The sequence below is a fragment of the Thamnophis sirtalis genome, unplaced genomic scaffold (genome assembly GCF_051295495.1).
Source record: "Thamnophis sirtalis isolate CommonGarterSnake01/CBP01778 unplaced genomic scaffold, rThaSir2_p1.2 scaffold_2, whole genome shotgun sequence".
NCBI classification, from domain to species: domain Eukaryota; kingdom Metazoa; phylum Chordata; class Lepidosauria; order Squamata; family Natricidae; genus Thamnophis; species Thamnophis sirtalis.
The window spans coordinates 41,816,944-41,834,809 of record NW_028261382.1 but is presented as its reverse complement, the minus strand read 5'-3'; the positions used below and the strand labels follow the sequence as shown (position 1 = coordinate 41,834,809).

General features: G+C 41.9%; 1 protein-coding gene across 1 annotated transcript; it reads left to right on the top strand.

Moving 5' to 3' along the window:
- The first annotated feature begins 3,393 nt into the window (after nt 1–3,393).
- Nucleotides 3,394–5,198, top strand: LOC148048681 (dolichol-phosphate mannosyltransferase subunit 3-like). The gene is made up of 2 exons (XM_087703698.1): nt 3,394–3,445; nt 4,849–5,198. Exon 2 carries the CDS (start codon nt 4,853–4,855, stop codon nt 5,132–5,134), a length of 282 nt encoding a protein of 93 aa, XP_087559824.1. The 5' UTR covers nt 3,394–3,445; nt 4,849–4,852; the 3' UTR covers nt 5,135–5,198.
- Nucleotides 5,199–17,866: the final 12,668 nt, after the last annotated feature.

Sequence of the window (17,866 nt, the reverse complement as noted above, 5' to 3'; positions counted from 1 at the left end):
GGGGTGATTTCTTGCAGGCATTTCATGACCCAAGTAGGTAACATTATCAGTGCTAGAAGGGAAGTGGGGTTTGTGGAGAGGAGGTGGAGAAAGAGGAGGTGGAGGAGGAGATGGAGAAGGAGAAAGAGGAGGGAAGGAGGGAGAATAGGAGGAGGGGGGAAACAAGGGGAAGGAGAAGACAGACGAGGAGGAGCAGCAGAAGGAGGGAGAGGAGGAGGAGAAAGAGGAGATCGAGAAAGAGAGGGAGAGAAGGAAAAGGAGGGATACGGAGAAGGAGAAGTTAGACCAAGAGACAAAGGAGAAGGTGGAGAAGGAGAAAGGGAAGAGGAAAGAAAGAGGGAGAGAAGGAAAAAGAGGGATACGGAGAAGTTAGACCAAGAGACGAAGGAGAAGATGGAGGAGGAGAGAAAGAGGGGGAGAAGGGGAAAGGAGTGATAAGGAGAAGGAGGAAAAGGACAGAAGGAGAGAAAGAGGGAGAGAAGGGGAAAGGAGTGATAAGGAGAAGGAGGAAAAGGAGAGAAGGAGAGAAAGAGGGAGAGAAGGGGAAAGGAGTGATAAGGAGAAGGAGGAAAAGGAGAGAACGAGGGAGGGAAGGAAAAGGAGGGACATGCAGAAGGAGAAGACAGACCAATAGACAAAGGAGAAGATGGAGAAGAAGGAGAAAGAGAAGGAAGGTGAGAAAGGAGGAAGAGAAAGATAGCTCCATCAAGTCCCAAGAGGAGATCAAAGTTACAGCCCCACCTTCCCTCCCTCAGATCTTCGGCCTCTGCCCCCTCCATGCCAGCCTCTCCTTCCCATCCCGGCCAACTCCCGGCCTAGGCTGGACGGCGGAGGAAGCCAGATGTTTCCTGCGGAAGCCGCCTCAATTTCCCAAGACGGGTCTCCCTTTCCTTACGCGCCTGATTCCAGAATCTGGAAGAAAGAAAGCTGGGAACAACAGTGGGAACCCGGCGGGTGGCACCCCCTCCCGCTGCTTCCCGCGCCCGCCGGGATTCCCGCGCGCCTGGCCAGAGAGACCCAGTGGGAATGTCGCGGCGCCTGGTTCCCAGCACCTTCGGCCAGGCGCACTTGAGTCCTGGTCGAGGAAAGTGGCAGTTCGGTTGACGGGAAAAGGCTGGCCCTTCCAATCCCGAGTCGAAATCATGAGGACTGGCACCTTGCCTTGGTTGGTTAAGGAAACGGGCTTTCTGGGTGGATTCGAAGCCACTTCCTCGACGAATAAAGCCAAGGCGGCAGTCCTCATGGTTTTGTCTAGGCCAGTTCCGACGAGGCGTTTATATTTCGATCGATCGGTTCTTCGTATTTTTGCTGAAGTCAAGATTCTAGTCCTGATTGGAAAGGGAAAATCCAGGAATTTTAAGATTAAAAAAAGAGAGAGAAAACAAATAGGTGGAGAGAAGAGAATATGAGAAACTAAGAGAAAAAGATTGAAAGGAGGAAAGGAAGAAAAGGATTTTCTTAAAATAGAATGAAATTTAACACTAGATATTCAATAAAAAATGCGTGGGATATAGATTAAAATTGCTACATGTGGATAACTAAGTAATTGAAAGGTTTATCATCTAAAATTAAACTCGAAGATATGTATTATGAAGAGTAAATACAGAATAACAGATGGAAAGGATAGGTTAAATTTGATTAACTTTGAGAGGCAAAAGGTTATTGTTTATATATTGAGGAATTTAAAAAAAAAATAAGTGGGAGAATATGGAATAAAAACAAGATGATTGAAACATAAAATGGAAAAATGATGTAAAATGATGCATAACAGAAGATGTAAAGGGGTGGGTGGGAGCCAGGACAACGCTTTCTTCATAAAAGAAGTTAAAATATGTAACAAAAAATAAATATTTTGTTTCCCCCAAAAAAGTCAAAATCCTAGTCCTCATGGCTGTGTCCTCAAGGCAGAGGGGTGTGTGTGTGTGTGCAGTTGAAACAGCAACAAAATAAATAAATACATGGCTTTTTATATATCAGGTGACAAAATCGAGGCAGCCAGAAAGCCGGGAGCTAGGCTTCTTTCTCAAGGAATAATGCCAAGCTTCCGGTCCTCATGGTTTTATATTTTGCCCGATTTAAATGCTGAAGGGTGGCTCTGTGATAAAAGCGCCCTCTTCATGGTTATGCATGGAAAAAGTGGTGTAAAACGCTTGATAATAAAGACTTCAGTTCAGTTCCCACGGCTTTGCATAGAGACAACTGATTTAAATACAATACGAGATCCCAGTCCTCATGAGTCTGCAGAGACAATTGAATGTAACACCCACTATACACAATAAAAAAAATCCTGACGCTCGTGGCTCTCGCACAGACAAACCGATTTTATAATGCAACATTTCTAAGGAAGGCTGGCTCAGGGGCTAAGATCAGAAAGGTCGGCCGTTTGGCGGTTCGAATCCCTAGCACAGGTCTCCTGCATGAGCAGGGGGTTGGACTAGATGACCTCCAAGTTCCCCTTCCAACTCTGTTATTCCGTTACTGTCACTGAAGAGTCCCCGCCTTCACAATTCTGCACAGAAAACTGCTTTAAACGCCGTGCCAGTCCTCATGATTCTGCACACAAAAGACTACAGCATTTATAATAATAATAAAAGTTTCTAGTCCTCATGGTTTTGCACAGAACACGCACAGAAAACTGCTTGAAACGCCATGCCAACAAATAACCAGGATGCCAGATTCTCCACAGAAAAGACTACACAGCATTTACAATTATTATTATTAGTAGTAGTAGTAGCAGTAGTAGTATTAGTATTATTAGTATTATTATAAAGTTTCTAGTCCTCATGGTTTTGCACAGAAAAGCAATTTAAAGGCCACGCTGATAGGTAGTGAGGATTCCGGTCCTCATGCTTCCGCAACGTGAAACATTTAAAATGTGTAAGTTTTAAATTTAAATGTTTAAGTTTAAATGTTTTCATGTTTAAGCACTTTCCCCATTTATTTGTACCCATTTCCTGTGTTTTTATTCATGTTTATTCTTTCCTGTTATCTTGTACACGAGTTACTAAATAAATAAATAAAATAAAAAAATAAAAACAGCCCTCATAACCAAGTTTCCAGTCCTCATGACTGTTCAGAGGCCAACATTTTAACCCAGAATAATTTCCAACAGGGTTAAATGAGAGTTTTGGGGCTTAGTCTTAAATAAATAAATAAAAAGACGCTTACCTGGTGCAGACACCACCCCAAAAGTGGTGGACTCCTCCCCAGCACTCTGCCCATGCTCAAGAACCCGCCTTCCCTTCTCCACCTTCCGCTGAAGCGTAAAACGTGTTCAGGGGGGGACAAAACTACAACTCCCGGCAAGCATCGCGGCGCTCCACCGGCGCCACCCGCTCAGCGGGCACGGTGATTGGCAGGTGCGTTTAGTGACGTCACCAGCGAGCGACGGGGAAGTCGGGGAAACTGGAAGGAAAAAAAAAAAACTCGCTGCAACCCGGAATCGGTGAGTCGTGTGAATGCGGGCACGGGGCGACATTTGCGGGTTTACCCTCGGGGAGGCTTGTTTATTTTATGCATTGTTGTGCAATTGTTGCAAAAAATTGGAAAAGGGTGGGTTGGCATCCTTTTTTTGATTGCAGCTGCTGCTAATAATAATAATAATAAATATATATAACCGTAGATAATGGCAATTAGCAGATGCACAGATGGGATCTTGTAATAATAAAGGTATCATAACCGTCGCTGTTAGAGGCCCAGATGTAATCCTTGATATAATAATAATAATAATAATAATAATAATAATAATAATAATAATAAAAAATTGTAATATAATTGCAATTGCTATTGGGAAATGCACAGATATAACAACACATGTTATATAATAAATCTAATCTATAACTTGCCTCCAAAAGTTGTGAATGCTCCAACACTAGAAGTTTTTAAGATGTTGGACATCCATTTGTCTGAAGTGGTGCAGGGTTTCCTGCCTAAGCAGGGGGTTGGACTAGAAGACCTCCAAGGTCCCTTCCAACACTTGTTATTCTATATTCTATAACAGTGTTTCTCAACCTTGGCAACTTGAAGATGTCTGGACTTCAATTCCCAGCATTCACTGGCTGGGAAATTCTGGGAGTTGAAGTCCAGACATCTTCAAGTTGCCAAGGTTGAGAAACACTGTTCTATAATATATGATATATATGATATGATATGATGTTATTATATACATACTGTCATTGCTATTAGGAGAGGCCCTGGTGGAAAGGATTGCAAAAATGTTGCTGTTTGGGTAGAAGTGCTCTCTCTAATATATTTACTAATACCTACTAATCTGTTATCATATCTACTAATGTATCTACTACTGTTTGAATCCCCAGCGCCGCGTAACAGAGTGAGCTCCCGTGACTTGTCTCAGCTTCTGCCAACCTAGCAGTTCGAAAGCACGTAACAAATGCAAGTAGAAAAATAGGGACCACCTTTGGTGGGAAGGGAACAGCGCTCCGGGCTCCTTCGGCGTTGAGTCATGCCGGCCACATGACCACGGAGACGTCTTCGGACAGCACTGGCTCTTCGGCTTTGAAACGGAGATGAGCAGCGCCCCCTAGAGTCAGGAACGACTGGCACATACGTGCAAGGGGAACCTTTACCGTTATCTTATCTACTATATAGCTACTGATACTCAGATACATTTTCTTTCTCTGCCTGGCAGGGATATCTTGCCTTAATACTCAAAGTTGATTCCAGATTTTGCAGGAGGGGGAGGGAGGAATGGATGGTTCAAACGAAAAATCCTTTTTTGCACAGAAAACTCTTAAATGTTGGCAGAGGTGTCCTGAAAAAATATATAAATATATTTGCTCCTGGCAAATGTCTCAAGTTTTCACTGGTTTTTTTACTTCTGTTTTTCAGGATCATGACGAAACTATTTCAGTGGCTCGGCTCCCTGTTCCTCCTGGGTGGCATCTGGGCTGCGTTGATGCTGGACCTCGTGGGGTCCCACCCCTTATCCCCAAGCTGGCACCAAGTGCTGTGGGCCCTGCCAACCTATCTATTGGTGACCTTCGGCTGCTACTCGCTGGGAGTCGTGGGCTACCGCCTGGCTACCTTCAACGACTGCCAGGAGGCCTCTTTCGAGCTGCAGGCCCAAATCCGGGAGGCCCGAGCCGACCTCGCCCGACATGGCATGAAGTTTTGACCCGGGGGGCCTTTACAGGAACAGAAATGGACAGTAAATGATTGTTCAGCGTATGACTGAATTGTTGGGGCGGGGGGAGTGCAGCTTGGCTGTGGAATCCGTGTCAAGAAAGAGAGCGTCCTCTTTTTAAAAAAATAAAAATTTTATTAAACGTTTGAACAGCAGCACAAGGTCATCTGAAATCTGACTTAAGTAAAAATAAGTAAAATAAGAAATGCAGCAAGAAAAATAGTGCAGAGAAGCGGGGAAGGAGGGAGGGAGGGAGGAAGGAGATGGGAATGAGAGGGAAGAAGAGAAAGGAGGAAGGAAGGAGATGGAAAGGAGAGGGAGAGGAAGGCGTACGGAAGGAAGGAAAGAAGGAAGGAGATGGAAATGTGAGGGAGGAAGAGAAAGGAGGAAGGAAGGAGATGGAAATGAGAGGGAGGAAGGAAGGGGAAAAGAAGGGAAGGGAAAGAGGAGGGAGAAGGAAAGAGGGGAAGGGAAAATGAAAGGGAGAGAGGGAGGAAGGAAGGAAGAGGAAAAGAAGGGAAGGGAGAGAAGGAGGAGTAAAGAGGGGAAGGGAAAATAAAGGAGGGAGGAAAGGGAAAAGAAGGGAAGGGAAAAAGGGAGAAAAGAGAGGAAGGGAAATGAAAGCAAGGGAGGAAGAGGAAAAGGGAACTGAAAGGAGGAGGAGAAAAGAGGGGAAGGAAAAATGAAAGCAAGGGAGGAAGAGGAAAAGGGAACTGAAAGGAGGAGGAGAAAAGGGGAAGGAAAAATGAAAGGGAGGGAGGAGAAAAGGGAAGGAGGAAAGAAGGAGAAAATGGGAAGGGAAAATGAAAGTGGGAGGAAGGGAAGGAAGGAGAAAGGGATGATAATCTGAAGGAGACAAGGAAGGATGGATTAGAGGGGAAGGAAGGAAAAAAAGGAAGTGAGAAAGGGAAGGAAGGAGAAGAGGTGAAGAAGGAAGGAGAGAGGAAAGGAAAGGAAACCATTTAAGGAAACAATTTCCAATCTTCTTTAGAGCAATGATAAGCAACTTCCCCTTTGATATTAGATTACATAAATCACTTCTTCCCATGTTCCTTTTTCAGTTGCTAAATCCCCCCCCAAAAAAACCCCTCAACTTCTATTCATTTTTTCAGCCAGAAAAAGCTCCTTAAGGATTCCCAGCATTTTATACATGCGCCAATTTGATCAATCCGATTTCTTTTATCTAATCCGCCCGTCTCATGTAGAAAGTTACTCGGAGGTTGGAGGAGGGCTATACAGCAATCCACAATGTTGGAAAACTGGCCGACGCAACTCAGGGGGGAAAAAAAAAACAGTTCAAGAGGGAAAAATTTAAAAAAAATCCAGACAGGTGAGATTCTTCGCACGGAGCCAAAACGTGGCGACAAAGAAGGAGGGTAGAACTGATTTGAGAATGTCCTTTCTGCTTTTCTTAATTAAGTTGAATTTTCATTTCTGGAGCGTGGCGGGTGGGATCTTACGGGGAAGTAGGAAATCCCAAAGAGAGCGGGTGGGGGAGGAATTGCTGGCTATACTATTCTAGAGGCTTAATTTGCAAGGAAGGTGCCACAGAGGCGACAAGTTTTGCATATATATATATATATGCAAAAGAGACACACGTACCGACCTCCGAAGAGAGACAAAACCTTTTTTGCATGCATCCACTAGCTGAGTAGATTAAACTCGTTGTCTCTTGTTTAACTCTGCAACCTAACAAGACAGACGGAGACTTCAACGGAGAATCAGGACTGCAGAAAACACAATGGCTACCAACCTGCCTTCCGTTGAGGACCAGTATATTGCACGATTCAAAAAGAGGGCCGGGAAAATGTCTACGGAGCCCTCGCATCCTGGGCACAAATTGTTTCAACTCCTACCCTCAAAAACGACGCTATAAGGCACTGCGCACCAAGACAACTAGACACAAGGATGGGTTTTCCCCGAATGCCATCACTCTGCTAAACATCTAATTCCCTCACCTCACTGTCAAATTAGCTACTAAGACTGTATTACTGTATTATTTCTTCTCTTCCTTCCTAGTAACTATCTCTTCCCACATAGGACTATACCTGTGTTGCTTCTATCCTTAAAATTTATGTTGTTTTGTTTGTTTCCTAGTATAATTTGATTGCTTATTAGTAGCCTATGACTATCGCTAAGTGTTGTATCTTGTGATTCTTGAAGAATGTGTTTTATTTTTCTTGATGTACACCGAGAGCATCTGCACCAAAGACAAATTCCTTGTGTGTCCAATCACACTTGGTCAATAAAAAATTCTATTCTATTCCATTCCACTCCATTCCATTCTGTCTATCCTCTATTCTATTCTATCCTATCCTATTCCATTCCATCTATCCTATATTCTATTCTATCCTATTCCATCTATCCTCTTTCTATTCCATTCCATTCTGTCTATCCTCTATTCTATTCTATCCTATTCTATCCTATTCCATTCTATCCTCTATTCTATTGTATTCTATCCTATTCCATTCCGTCTATCCTCTATTCTATTCCATTCCATTCTATCCTCTATTCTATTCTATTTTATTCTATTCTATCCTATTCCATTCTGTCTATCTTATATTCTATTCCATTCTGTCTATCTTATATTCTATTCCATTCTATCCTATTCCATCTATCCTCTATTCTATTTCTATTCTATCCTATTCCATTCCGTCTATCTTATATTCTATTCTATTCTGTCTATCCTATATTCTATTCTATTCTATCCTATTCCATCTATCCTCTATTCTATTTCTATTCTATCCTATTCCATTCCGTCTATCTTATATTCTATTCTATTCTGTCTATCCTATATTCTATTCTATTCTATCCTATTCCATCTATCCTCTATTCTATTTCTATTCTATCCTATTCCATTCCGTCTATCTTATATTCTATTCTATTCTGTCTATCCTATATTCTATTCTATTCTATCCTATTCCATCTATCCTCTATTCTATTTCTATTCTATCCTATTCCATTCCGTCTATCTTATATTCTATTCTATTCTGTCTATCCTATATTCTATTCTATTCTATCCTATTCCATCTATCCTCTATTCTATTTCTATTCTATCCTATTCCATTCTGTCTATCCTATATTCTATTCTATTCTATCCTATTCCATCTATCCTCTATTCTATTTCTATTCTATCCTATTCCATTCCGTCTATCTTATATTCTATTCTATTCTGTCTATCCTATATTCTATTCTATTCCATTCCGTCTATCTTATATTCTATTCCATTCCATTCTATCCTCTATTCCATTCCATTCTGTCTATCCTCTATTCTATTTCATTCCATTCTATCCTCTATTCTATTCTATTTTATTCTATTCTATCCTATCCTATTCCATTCCGTCTATCTTATATTCTATTCCATTCTGTCTATCCTATATTCTATTCTATTCTATCCTATTCCATCTATCCTCTATTCTATTCCATTCCATTCTGTCTATCCTCTATTCTATCCTATTCTATCCTATTCCATTCTATCCTCTATTCTATTTCTATTCTATCCTATTCCATTCCGTCTATCTTCTATTCTATTCTGTCTATCCTATATTCTATTCTATTCCATTCTGTCTATCCTAGTCTATTCTATTCTATCCTATTCCATCTATCCTCTATTCTATTCCATTCCATTCTGTCTATCCTCTATTGTATTCTATCCTATTCTATCCTATTCCATTCTATCCTCTATTCTATTTCTATTCTATCCTATTCCATTCCGTCTATCTTCTATTCTATTCTATTCTATTCTATTCTGTCTATCCTATATTCTATTCCATTCCATTCTGTCTATCCTATATTCTGTTCTATCCTATTCTATCCTATTCCATTCTATCCTCTATTCTATTCTATCCTATTCCATTCCATTCCATCTATCCTCTATTCTATTCTATTTTGTCTATCTATATTCTATGCTATTCTTTTTAGCTGATGTTCCAGGATCTTGTGCAAGCTAAAAAAAGGGGTGAAAGGAATTTAAATTGTCCATTTAGCACAGGGGGAATATCACTCAAATTCGTGTGTGTGTCTGTGTGTTTGTGTGTCTGCCTGCTATTTGAGCCAGGCCAAAAGCCTTTTTTTTTGGCAGCGCGCCACAACCTCGAACGGTCACTAAATGAAGCTTTTTAAGTTCAAGCATTCCCTGTATTCATTTTTCCCCCCCTTCCTTTGGTTCTCTGCCCACCCGATAATTATTCATAAATATGAATGCCTTCCTTTTACCGTCACACTCTGCATTTTTTTGCAGACTAGCCCACATGCCGAGTTGTGTTGTTGGGTGTGACAAGATAAATGATGTCTGCGATCCATAATAATGATGATAATAATAATAATAATTCGGGATGTTCTTTTCTCGGAAAAAAAAAAACGAACAACCAGGCTAGTCTAGATTTTTGGGGTGGATTTAACTCACACCTTCAAAGTTGGCCGGGGCAGAGCTGAAGGCACCTAGTAATTAGCTGGGAAAATAATTCGCCCTTTCCGGAGAGACAAGTGGCTTGAAGGACAGGAGGGCGTGACTCGGTTTCCCTGGCGTTCTGGTCCAACAGGACTTGGGAACGTGACAATTTTGATCGTTCCTAAAATTGCACATTTTTCCTCCCCGTCGTTCCGACCGAGGCTTCCCCAAAAAGGAATTCACATCCCTTTAATAAAATGTTTTTGTCAGGATCAGGACTCCTGATCCTGACAAAAACCTTTTATTAAAGGGATGTGAATTCCTCTCCTTCGCCTTCAAGCCAAGGCCTGGGAAACTGTCTTTCAAAGGAGTATTTATGACCACAGAACTTATCTATCTTGGAAAGCTGCCATGTAAATATTTTCCAAAGACCAGTCGCAAACGGGGATGTGTGTGTGTGTGTGTGTATGCCATACATATATGGCATTTTTGTCCTTTTGAATTCACTTTTTTTTTTTTACTCTTGTAAAAAGAATACGTTTTACTCTTGTTCCTCATTTTTTTTTTCTTTTGGATTTCATCTTTTAATCTTTGGAATCAAAAAGAAAGGAAAAAGGAGGCAGTTGTAAATGGGGAGTGGAAGTATTTTCTTTTTTTCCTTTAAAGGCATTTCGTCCTTTTCCATTCACGTCATTTTTCATCTGCTGGTTTTGTCTCCGATTTCCTTTTTCCTTTCGGATTTTAATCTTTGGAATCAATTTTTTTTTAAAAAATGGAAAGAGGAACTGGCTGCAGTAGGGGAGTGGGGGAATTATTGTTTTTTAGAATATATATATATATATGTATATATATGTATATATATATATATATATATATGTGTGTGTGTGTGTGTTTGTGTGTGTGTGTGTATTTATATATATATATAAATATACATACATACATACATATTATTTAAATAATAATATTTATTTTTTAGAAAAAAGGCGTTTCGTCCTTTTCAATTCACCTTTTTTTAAAAAATCTTGTTTTGTCTCTGATTTTTTTTTCTTTTGGATTTTAATCTTTGGAATCAAATTTTAAAAAATGGAAAGAGGAGCTGGTGGCAAAGGAAGAGGGGAAGAATATATATATATGTGTGTTTTTATTTGTGCTGATAAATAAATAAAGGAAGACTAGTATAGATCTATTTCAAGCTATTTAGCTCTCCTTCCTCCCACACTTGGGCATACCAGGGGTTGTGACTTTAAATATATATATATATATATATATATATATATATATATATATATATATATATATATATATATATATATATATATATATATATATATATATATATATACATACATACATACACATACATACACATACATACACACACACACACACACATATATATATATATACACACATATACACATATATATATACAGATATATACACATACATATATACACACACACACACACACACACACCACACACACACATATATATATATAAAATACTGGGGGGGGGGGGGTAAGACACCCCTAACACCCCTCGGTGTGTGTTAAGATGTAGCCTGTTGTGTCTTAAAATGGCTTCTACCGTACTGCTGTAAAATGACTTCTACTGTACAGCGCAGTGGAGTTGCCACGGTAACGGCTTCACAGCCCTCCACAAGGGGGCTCCCTCTGGGAAGGAGGAAAATCCAACATTAGAAATTACATATGGTCCGGACATTTCCCCCCTCCCTATAAATAAATACCCTGGTTATTGGCTAGTTTTTTTTTTTAATTTTTTAAAGAAAAGGCACTTCTGGTGGACGGATAAGGCAACGGGGCAAGCCTGCCGCTTTGGCAATAAAGTCCTCGGAAGAGCGAGGGAAAGATTGGGAAGAAAAATTTCGGAAGCTCCATCTTCGAAACGAGATGGGGAAGCCCCTTCTACGTTCCCCAAGACTCGGAGGTCTGCAAAGGCCTTTTGAAGAGGCCAGCGTGGGATTCTTGTCCCTCTTCTTCCGGTATCTGTTTTGACCCAGGGGGGGCGGGGGATTTCTCACGCCCCCCCCCACACTCCCGCTGCAAAAACACACGGGAATCCAGCATGGTCCTTCCAGGTGGAAATGCATGGACAGTTGCGCCAGGCGAGGCGGGTGAATCCAGCATCTGCACATGTTCTGATTTCAGGGTCTTTCTCTCCTCCCCCGGGGGGGCTCTGGGAGGGAGGGTCTTCTCTGCTTCCTGCCCGCCCCCCCTCCCCACACGTCTTCAGGTGAGGAGCAGTTTGTAACTTTTGTCCTGCTCGGCGGGAAAACGCCAGAAGAGCCAAAAACGTACGAGACTGGTTGCGATGCCCGGCACATTGGGAATCTGGAAAGAGGAAGAAAGAGAATTGTGGGGTCCTTGTGTGTGTGTGTGTGTGTGTGTGCAAGTGTGGGAGATTCATTCGCAGACATCTCACGAGCCAACTAGGGAACGTCATCAGGGATGGAGGAAGTGGGGGGATTGGGCGTGTAGGAGGAGATAAGTTGGAGAAGATAAGGGAAGAAGGAGGAGAAGGAGAAAGAGGAGGACTCTGCGGTCCTCTGAGCTGGATTGATTTCCTGCAGGCGTTTCGTGACCCAACTAGGTAACATCATCAGTGCTAGAAGGAGGTGGGGCTTGCAAAGAGAAGGAGGAGGAGGAAAAGGAGGAAGAAGAGAAGAGGAAGGGGAGGAGGAGGACTGAGGGGGTCCTTGGTGCTCTCTGAGCTTGGTGGGTTTCTTGCAGACATTTCGTGACCCAACTAGGTAACATCATCAGCGATCGAAGGGGATGGGTTTTGCAGGGAGGAGGGGGAGGAAACAGAAGAAGAAAAAATGGAGGGGGGAAGGAGATGAAGATGGTGTCAGCAGGAGGAGGGAGGGGGAAAAGAGAGGAAGGAAGAGGAGAAAGAAAGAGAAGACTAGAACGAAGGAGGAATGAGGTGGTGATGATGATGATGATAACAGCAGGAGGAAGAATGGAGGAAAGGAGGAGGAAGGAGGAGGAGAGGGATGGAGGAAAAGTAGGGGAAGAGGAAAGGAGAGGAGGAGAAAAAGGAAGAAGAAGAAAGAAAGAAAGAAAGAAAGAAAGAAAGAAAGAAAGAAAGAAAGAAAGAAAGGGGAGGTGGTGGAGGAAGGGTAAGGGAAGAGGAAAGGAGAGGAAGAGAAAAAGGAGAAGGAGAAGAAGGAAGAAAGAAAGAAAGAAAGAAAGAAAGAAAGAAAGAAAGGGGAGGTGGTGGAGGAAGGGTAAGGGAAGAGGAAAGGAGAGGAAGAGAAAAAGGAAGAAGAAGAGGAAGAAGAAAAAGAAAGAAAGAAAGAAAGAAGGGGGAGAGGTGATGGAGGAAGAGAAGAAGAAGAAAGAAAGAAAAAGAAAGAAAGGGGAGAGGTGATGGAGGAAGAGAAAAAGAAGAAGAAGAAAAAAGAAAGAAAGAAAGGGGAGAGGTGATAGAGGAGGAAGAAAGAAAGAAAGAAAGAAAGAAAAAGGGGGAGAGGTGATGGAGGAAGAGAAAAAGAAGAAAAAGAAAGAAAGAAAGAAAGAAAGAAAGAAAGAAGGGGGAGAGGTGATGGAGGGAGAGAAGGGGAAGAGGAAAGGAGAGGAAGAAGAAGGAGGAGGAAATTTTGGGACCCTTGGTGCTCTCTGAGCTTGGTGGTTTTCTTGCAGACGTTTCATAACCCAACTAGGGAACGTCATCAGTGCTGCAGTTCAATCCCCAGCTACAAATACTTCTCTTCCCTCCAAGAAGAAAACGGGCGTGCAGCATAAGCAGAAAAACCTGTCAAAAGACCACCGTCCCTCCCTGCTTGCCCTCCCCCCTCCGCCCTGAAACCCAGGTCTATTTCAGCCAAATTCAGCTCCCCCCCCCTCCGCTCCCCAAAACCTGGCCAGATACTAACCGCGATATATAGATCATCTAGAAGGAGTCCATAAAACGTCCAGCTGGCCGAGGCCAGGAAAGTGGTGACCGTCAGCGGGAAGGAGAGGCAACGGGTGGAGCGGCTTTTCACAATCTTGATCTTGAAATAATAATAATTTTTTAAAAAAGCATTTACTTCGGCCCGAAATCAAACATTTATCGCGAAGACTATCGCCCGAACGGCGCAGGGGATAAGGGGGAACCCATTCCCGCCAGCCCCACCGGCAAAATTATTTGGAGATAATATGATTATTTTCACGGGGGAAAATCCTGGCGCGGAGGGGAGCAAAGAAAGAGAGTTAATATTAACTACAACGAGGCTGTTTTCCCCCAAGTTAAGCCATTATCAGCGATAATTTTTTGTTTTTTCATTTTTAATAAATTTTTATTTTAAACACATCAACAAAAGCAAACACATAACTTAAAAACAACATAGGAACGATAAGTTCCATTGTATATCATACCGCAGTTCCGAATTGGTTTCTTTGCAGTTTTCTATACATTTCTATCTTGCGTTCATAATCTCCTTATTCGTTATCCATTTTTATGTACATTTCTTATTTATTTAAACTTAGCTACTTATGACCAAATATTATCTACCTATATTATGCTTTATATTTTTACTGTCGTTTAATCTCTTACGTACAGATTATAGATATACATTCACATAATTGTTCTTTTTCTTTGCCATTCTTATATTATTATTATTCCATTTGGAAGGTTATAAGGTATAGTTTAAAATGCTTTGTTTACCATCCTTCGCACCTGCTAAGACACCACCTTGTTTTCTCTTTCTTTTCTTTTCTCCCTCCCTTCCTTCTCTACTTCCCTTCCTTCCTCCTCTCCATCCCCTTCTTCCTTCTTATCAGCGATGGTTTTACGTCATTTTGGGGGGGGGGGTGATTTTTCTGCATTTTTTTTTATCCTATTGCCAAGGCGGCTCAGGGGCAAAGAGGCTGAACTTGTCGATCGGAAAGGTCGATAGAAAGTTGGCGGTTCGAATCCCCAGCGCCACCTAACGGCGTGAGCTCCCGTGACTTGTCCCAGCTTCTGCCAACCTAGCAGTTCGAAAGCAGGTAAAAAAATGCGAGTAGAAAAATAGGAACCACCTTTGGTGGGAAGGGAACAGCGTTCCGTGCGGCTTCGGGAGTTGAGTCATGCCGGCCACATGACCCCAGAGACGTCTTCGGACAGCGCTGGCTCTTCGGCTTTGAAACAGAGATGAGTATCGCCCCCTAGAGTCGGGAACGACTAGCACATATGTGCGAGAGGAGCCTTTACTTTTACCTAATTCTATTGCAAGCCACACATCCAGGACGGATGTCTTTCATGGATGCGACATTAAGAAGAAGAGATGGTCAATTCATCAGCAAATGAATTCCCTAATCCTAGTTTATGGAATAATAGCAATAGCAATAGCAGTTAGACTTATATACCGCTTCATGGGGCTTTCAGCCCTCTCTAAGCGGTTTACAGAGTCAGCATATCGCCCCCAACAACAATCTGGGTCCTCATTTTACCCACCTCGGAAGGATGGAAGGCTGAGTCAACCTTGAGCCAGTGAGATTTGAACCGCCGAACTGCAGATAAACAGTCAGCTGAAGTGGCCTGCAGTACTGCACCCTAACCACTGCACCACCTCGGCTCTATAAGCCACCATTGACTGGTCTCCTGCTCTAAAACTCCACCTTGCAAAGCGGAATTTGCCTCAGGTTGTAGGGTGGACAAGGTGGGGTTGGACTAGATGACCTACAAGGTCCCTTCCGACTCTGTAAGTAAGTCCCTCTCTCGATTTAAGCCAACATATGGGGTTTCTTTGGGATCTATCTTGGGGGAAGATGCCAGGCACATCTGTTTAACTGGGGTTTAATCCCTGCGTTGTTCAAGGACACAGGGAGTCCTCGGCTTACGGCCACAATTGAAAAAGGAATGTCCGTTCACTGAGGGAGGAGGAAAGGACGAGGTGGCAGAAGATCAAATGAAATAAATCACTGAATAAAATCTGATAGGGCATCGCCGACATCTGTCCGTCCAGCCTTCATTTTTGGAAAGAAACTCCCTACACGTGGCTGCCTGATCCGCTGATTTGACAGCCGATCCGCCACTTCATGTGGCAGTCAGTTCCGCCGTCTCACCAACCAGGAAATCCTTCCTGACACACTCACACCGAGAAGTATGAGAAGGGCGAGGGAGGAATCGCCTGGCAGGAACCCAGGGGAGGGGAAAAAAAAGAGAGAGATCCAGCTGGACTCTTTAGCCACCAAAGAACCATCTTAGAGCCTCCAGCTTCGGGAGAAGTCTATCTCGGAACAACGGCAAGGAATTGGCATCGGGAAGGGTAGAAAACAGCCCAGGATCCTCTGAGCCTGCGCGGTTCCGAAAGAGAAAGCTGAACCTTGGCTTTAGTGATGCTCAACCTGGTCGAGGGACTCCCTAGCTAAGCTTGTCGATCAGAGAAGCCGGCCCGTTCAGTGGTTCGAACCCCCAGCGCCGCATAACGGAGTGAGCTCCCGTGACTCGTCCCAGCTTCCGCCAACCGAGCAGTTCGAAAGCACGTTAAAAAATGCGAGTAGAAAAATAGGAGCCACCTTTGGTGGGAAGGGAACAGCGTTCCGTGCGGCTTCGGGAGTTGAGTCACGCCGGCCACGTGACCACGGAGACGTCTTCGGACAGCGCTGGCTCTTCGGCTTTGAAACGGAGACGAGCATCGCCCCCTAGAGTCGGGAACGGCTGGCAGATCTGTGCGAGGGGAACTTTTGCCTTTATCTAATCCCTCTTCGCTCTGTTTTTTTTCTCCCCCGACAGGTGCGTCTTCGCTCTGAGAAACCTCGCCCTGCCCTTTTCTCCGCCTGCCAAATTAAAATTCCTTTGCCAAGAAAGTCACCTCGCTGGCAACGTTTGCGTCCAGCTTTCTGGGCGTGGAGCTGTCCTTAAAACCGGAAAAGCGGGCACTCGTTGGCAGCCCCACGAACCAACGTGTTTTCCGCTTTTCTCGGGCGTGAACGAGGGCCTGGCAGGGAGGAAGGCGGGATTGTGCAAAGCAGCAGGTGGAATCCAGGGAAAGGGGAAAGCTTTGCGTGCAGCTGCTCCTCGACTTACGACGACAATTGGGAATCAGGGTTTCGGTTGTTAAGCAGGGAGATTGTGCTTAGTGAGGGGTGCCTGGTTTTATGGCCTTATTTTACTGGAGGGTGGGGGGAAGGGGAAATGGGGGGGAACGGAATATAGAATATAGAGAAGAGGGAATGGAACGGAATTTGCAATTTACGAGAACAGAAACGAAGCGAATGCAATAGAATTAACAATTTAGAATAGAATAGAAAATACGGAATATTAAAAATAGAATAGATTTTACTGTTTACAATTTAAAATAGAACGTAGGACATATCGAATATAGAGAAGAGGGAATAGAATGGAACAGAGTAGAATTTACAATTTACGAGAATAGAATAGAATATAGAATAGCATAAGAGTAGAATTAGAATAGAATAGAAAATAGAATAGAATAAAATAGAATAGAATGCAATAGAATTTACAATTTAGAATAGAAAATATGGAATATTAAAAATAGAACAGATTTTACTGTTTACAGTTTAAAATAGAACATAGGACATATTGAATATAGAGAAGAGAAGGGAATAGAATGGAATAGAGTAGAATTTATAATTTACAAGAATAGAATAGAAATAGAATAGAATATAGAATAGAATAAGAGTAGAATTAGAATAGAATAGAAAATAGAATAGAATAGAATAGAATAGAATGCAATAGAATTTACAATTTAGAGTAGAATAGAAAATACAGTATATTAAAAATAGAATAGATTTTACTGTTTACAATTTAAAATAGAACGTAGGACATATCGAATATAGAGAAGAGGGAATAGAATGGAACAGAGTAGAATTTACAATTTACGAGAATAGAATAGAATATAGAATAGCATAAGAGTAGAATTAGAATAGAATAGAAAATAGAATAGAATAAAATAGAATAGAATGCAATAGAATTTACAATTTAGAATAGAAAATATGGAATATTAAAAATAGAACAGATTTTACTGTTTACAGTTTAAAATAGAACATAGGACATATTGAATATAGAGAAGAGAAGAGGGAATAGAATGGAATAGAGTAGAATTTATAATTTACAAGAATAGAATAGAATAGAATAGAATATAGAATAAGAGTAGAATTAGAATAGAATAGAAAATAGAATAGAATAGAATAGAATAGAATAGAATGCAATAGAATTTACAATTTAGAGTAGAATAGAAAATACAGTATATTAAAAATAGAATAGATTTTACTGTTTACAATTTAAAATAGAACGTAGGACATATTGAATATAGAGAAGAGAAGAGGGAATAGAATGGAATAGAGTAGAATTTACAATTTATGAGAATCGAATAGAATA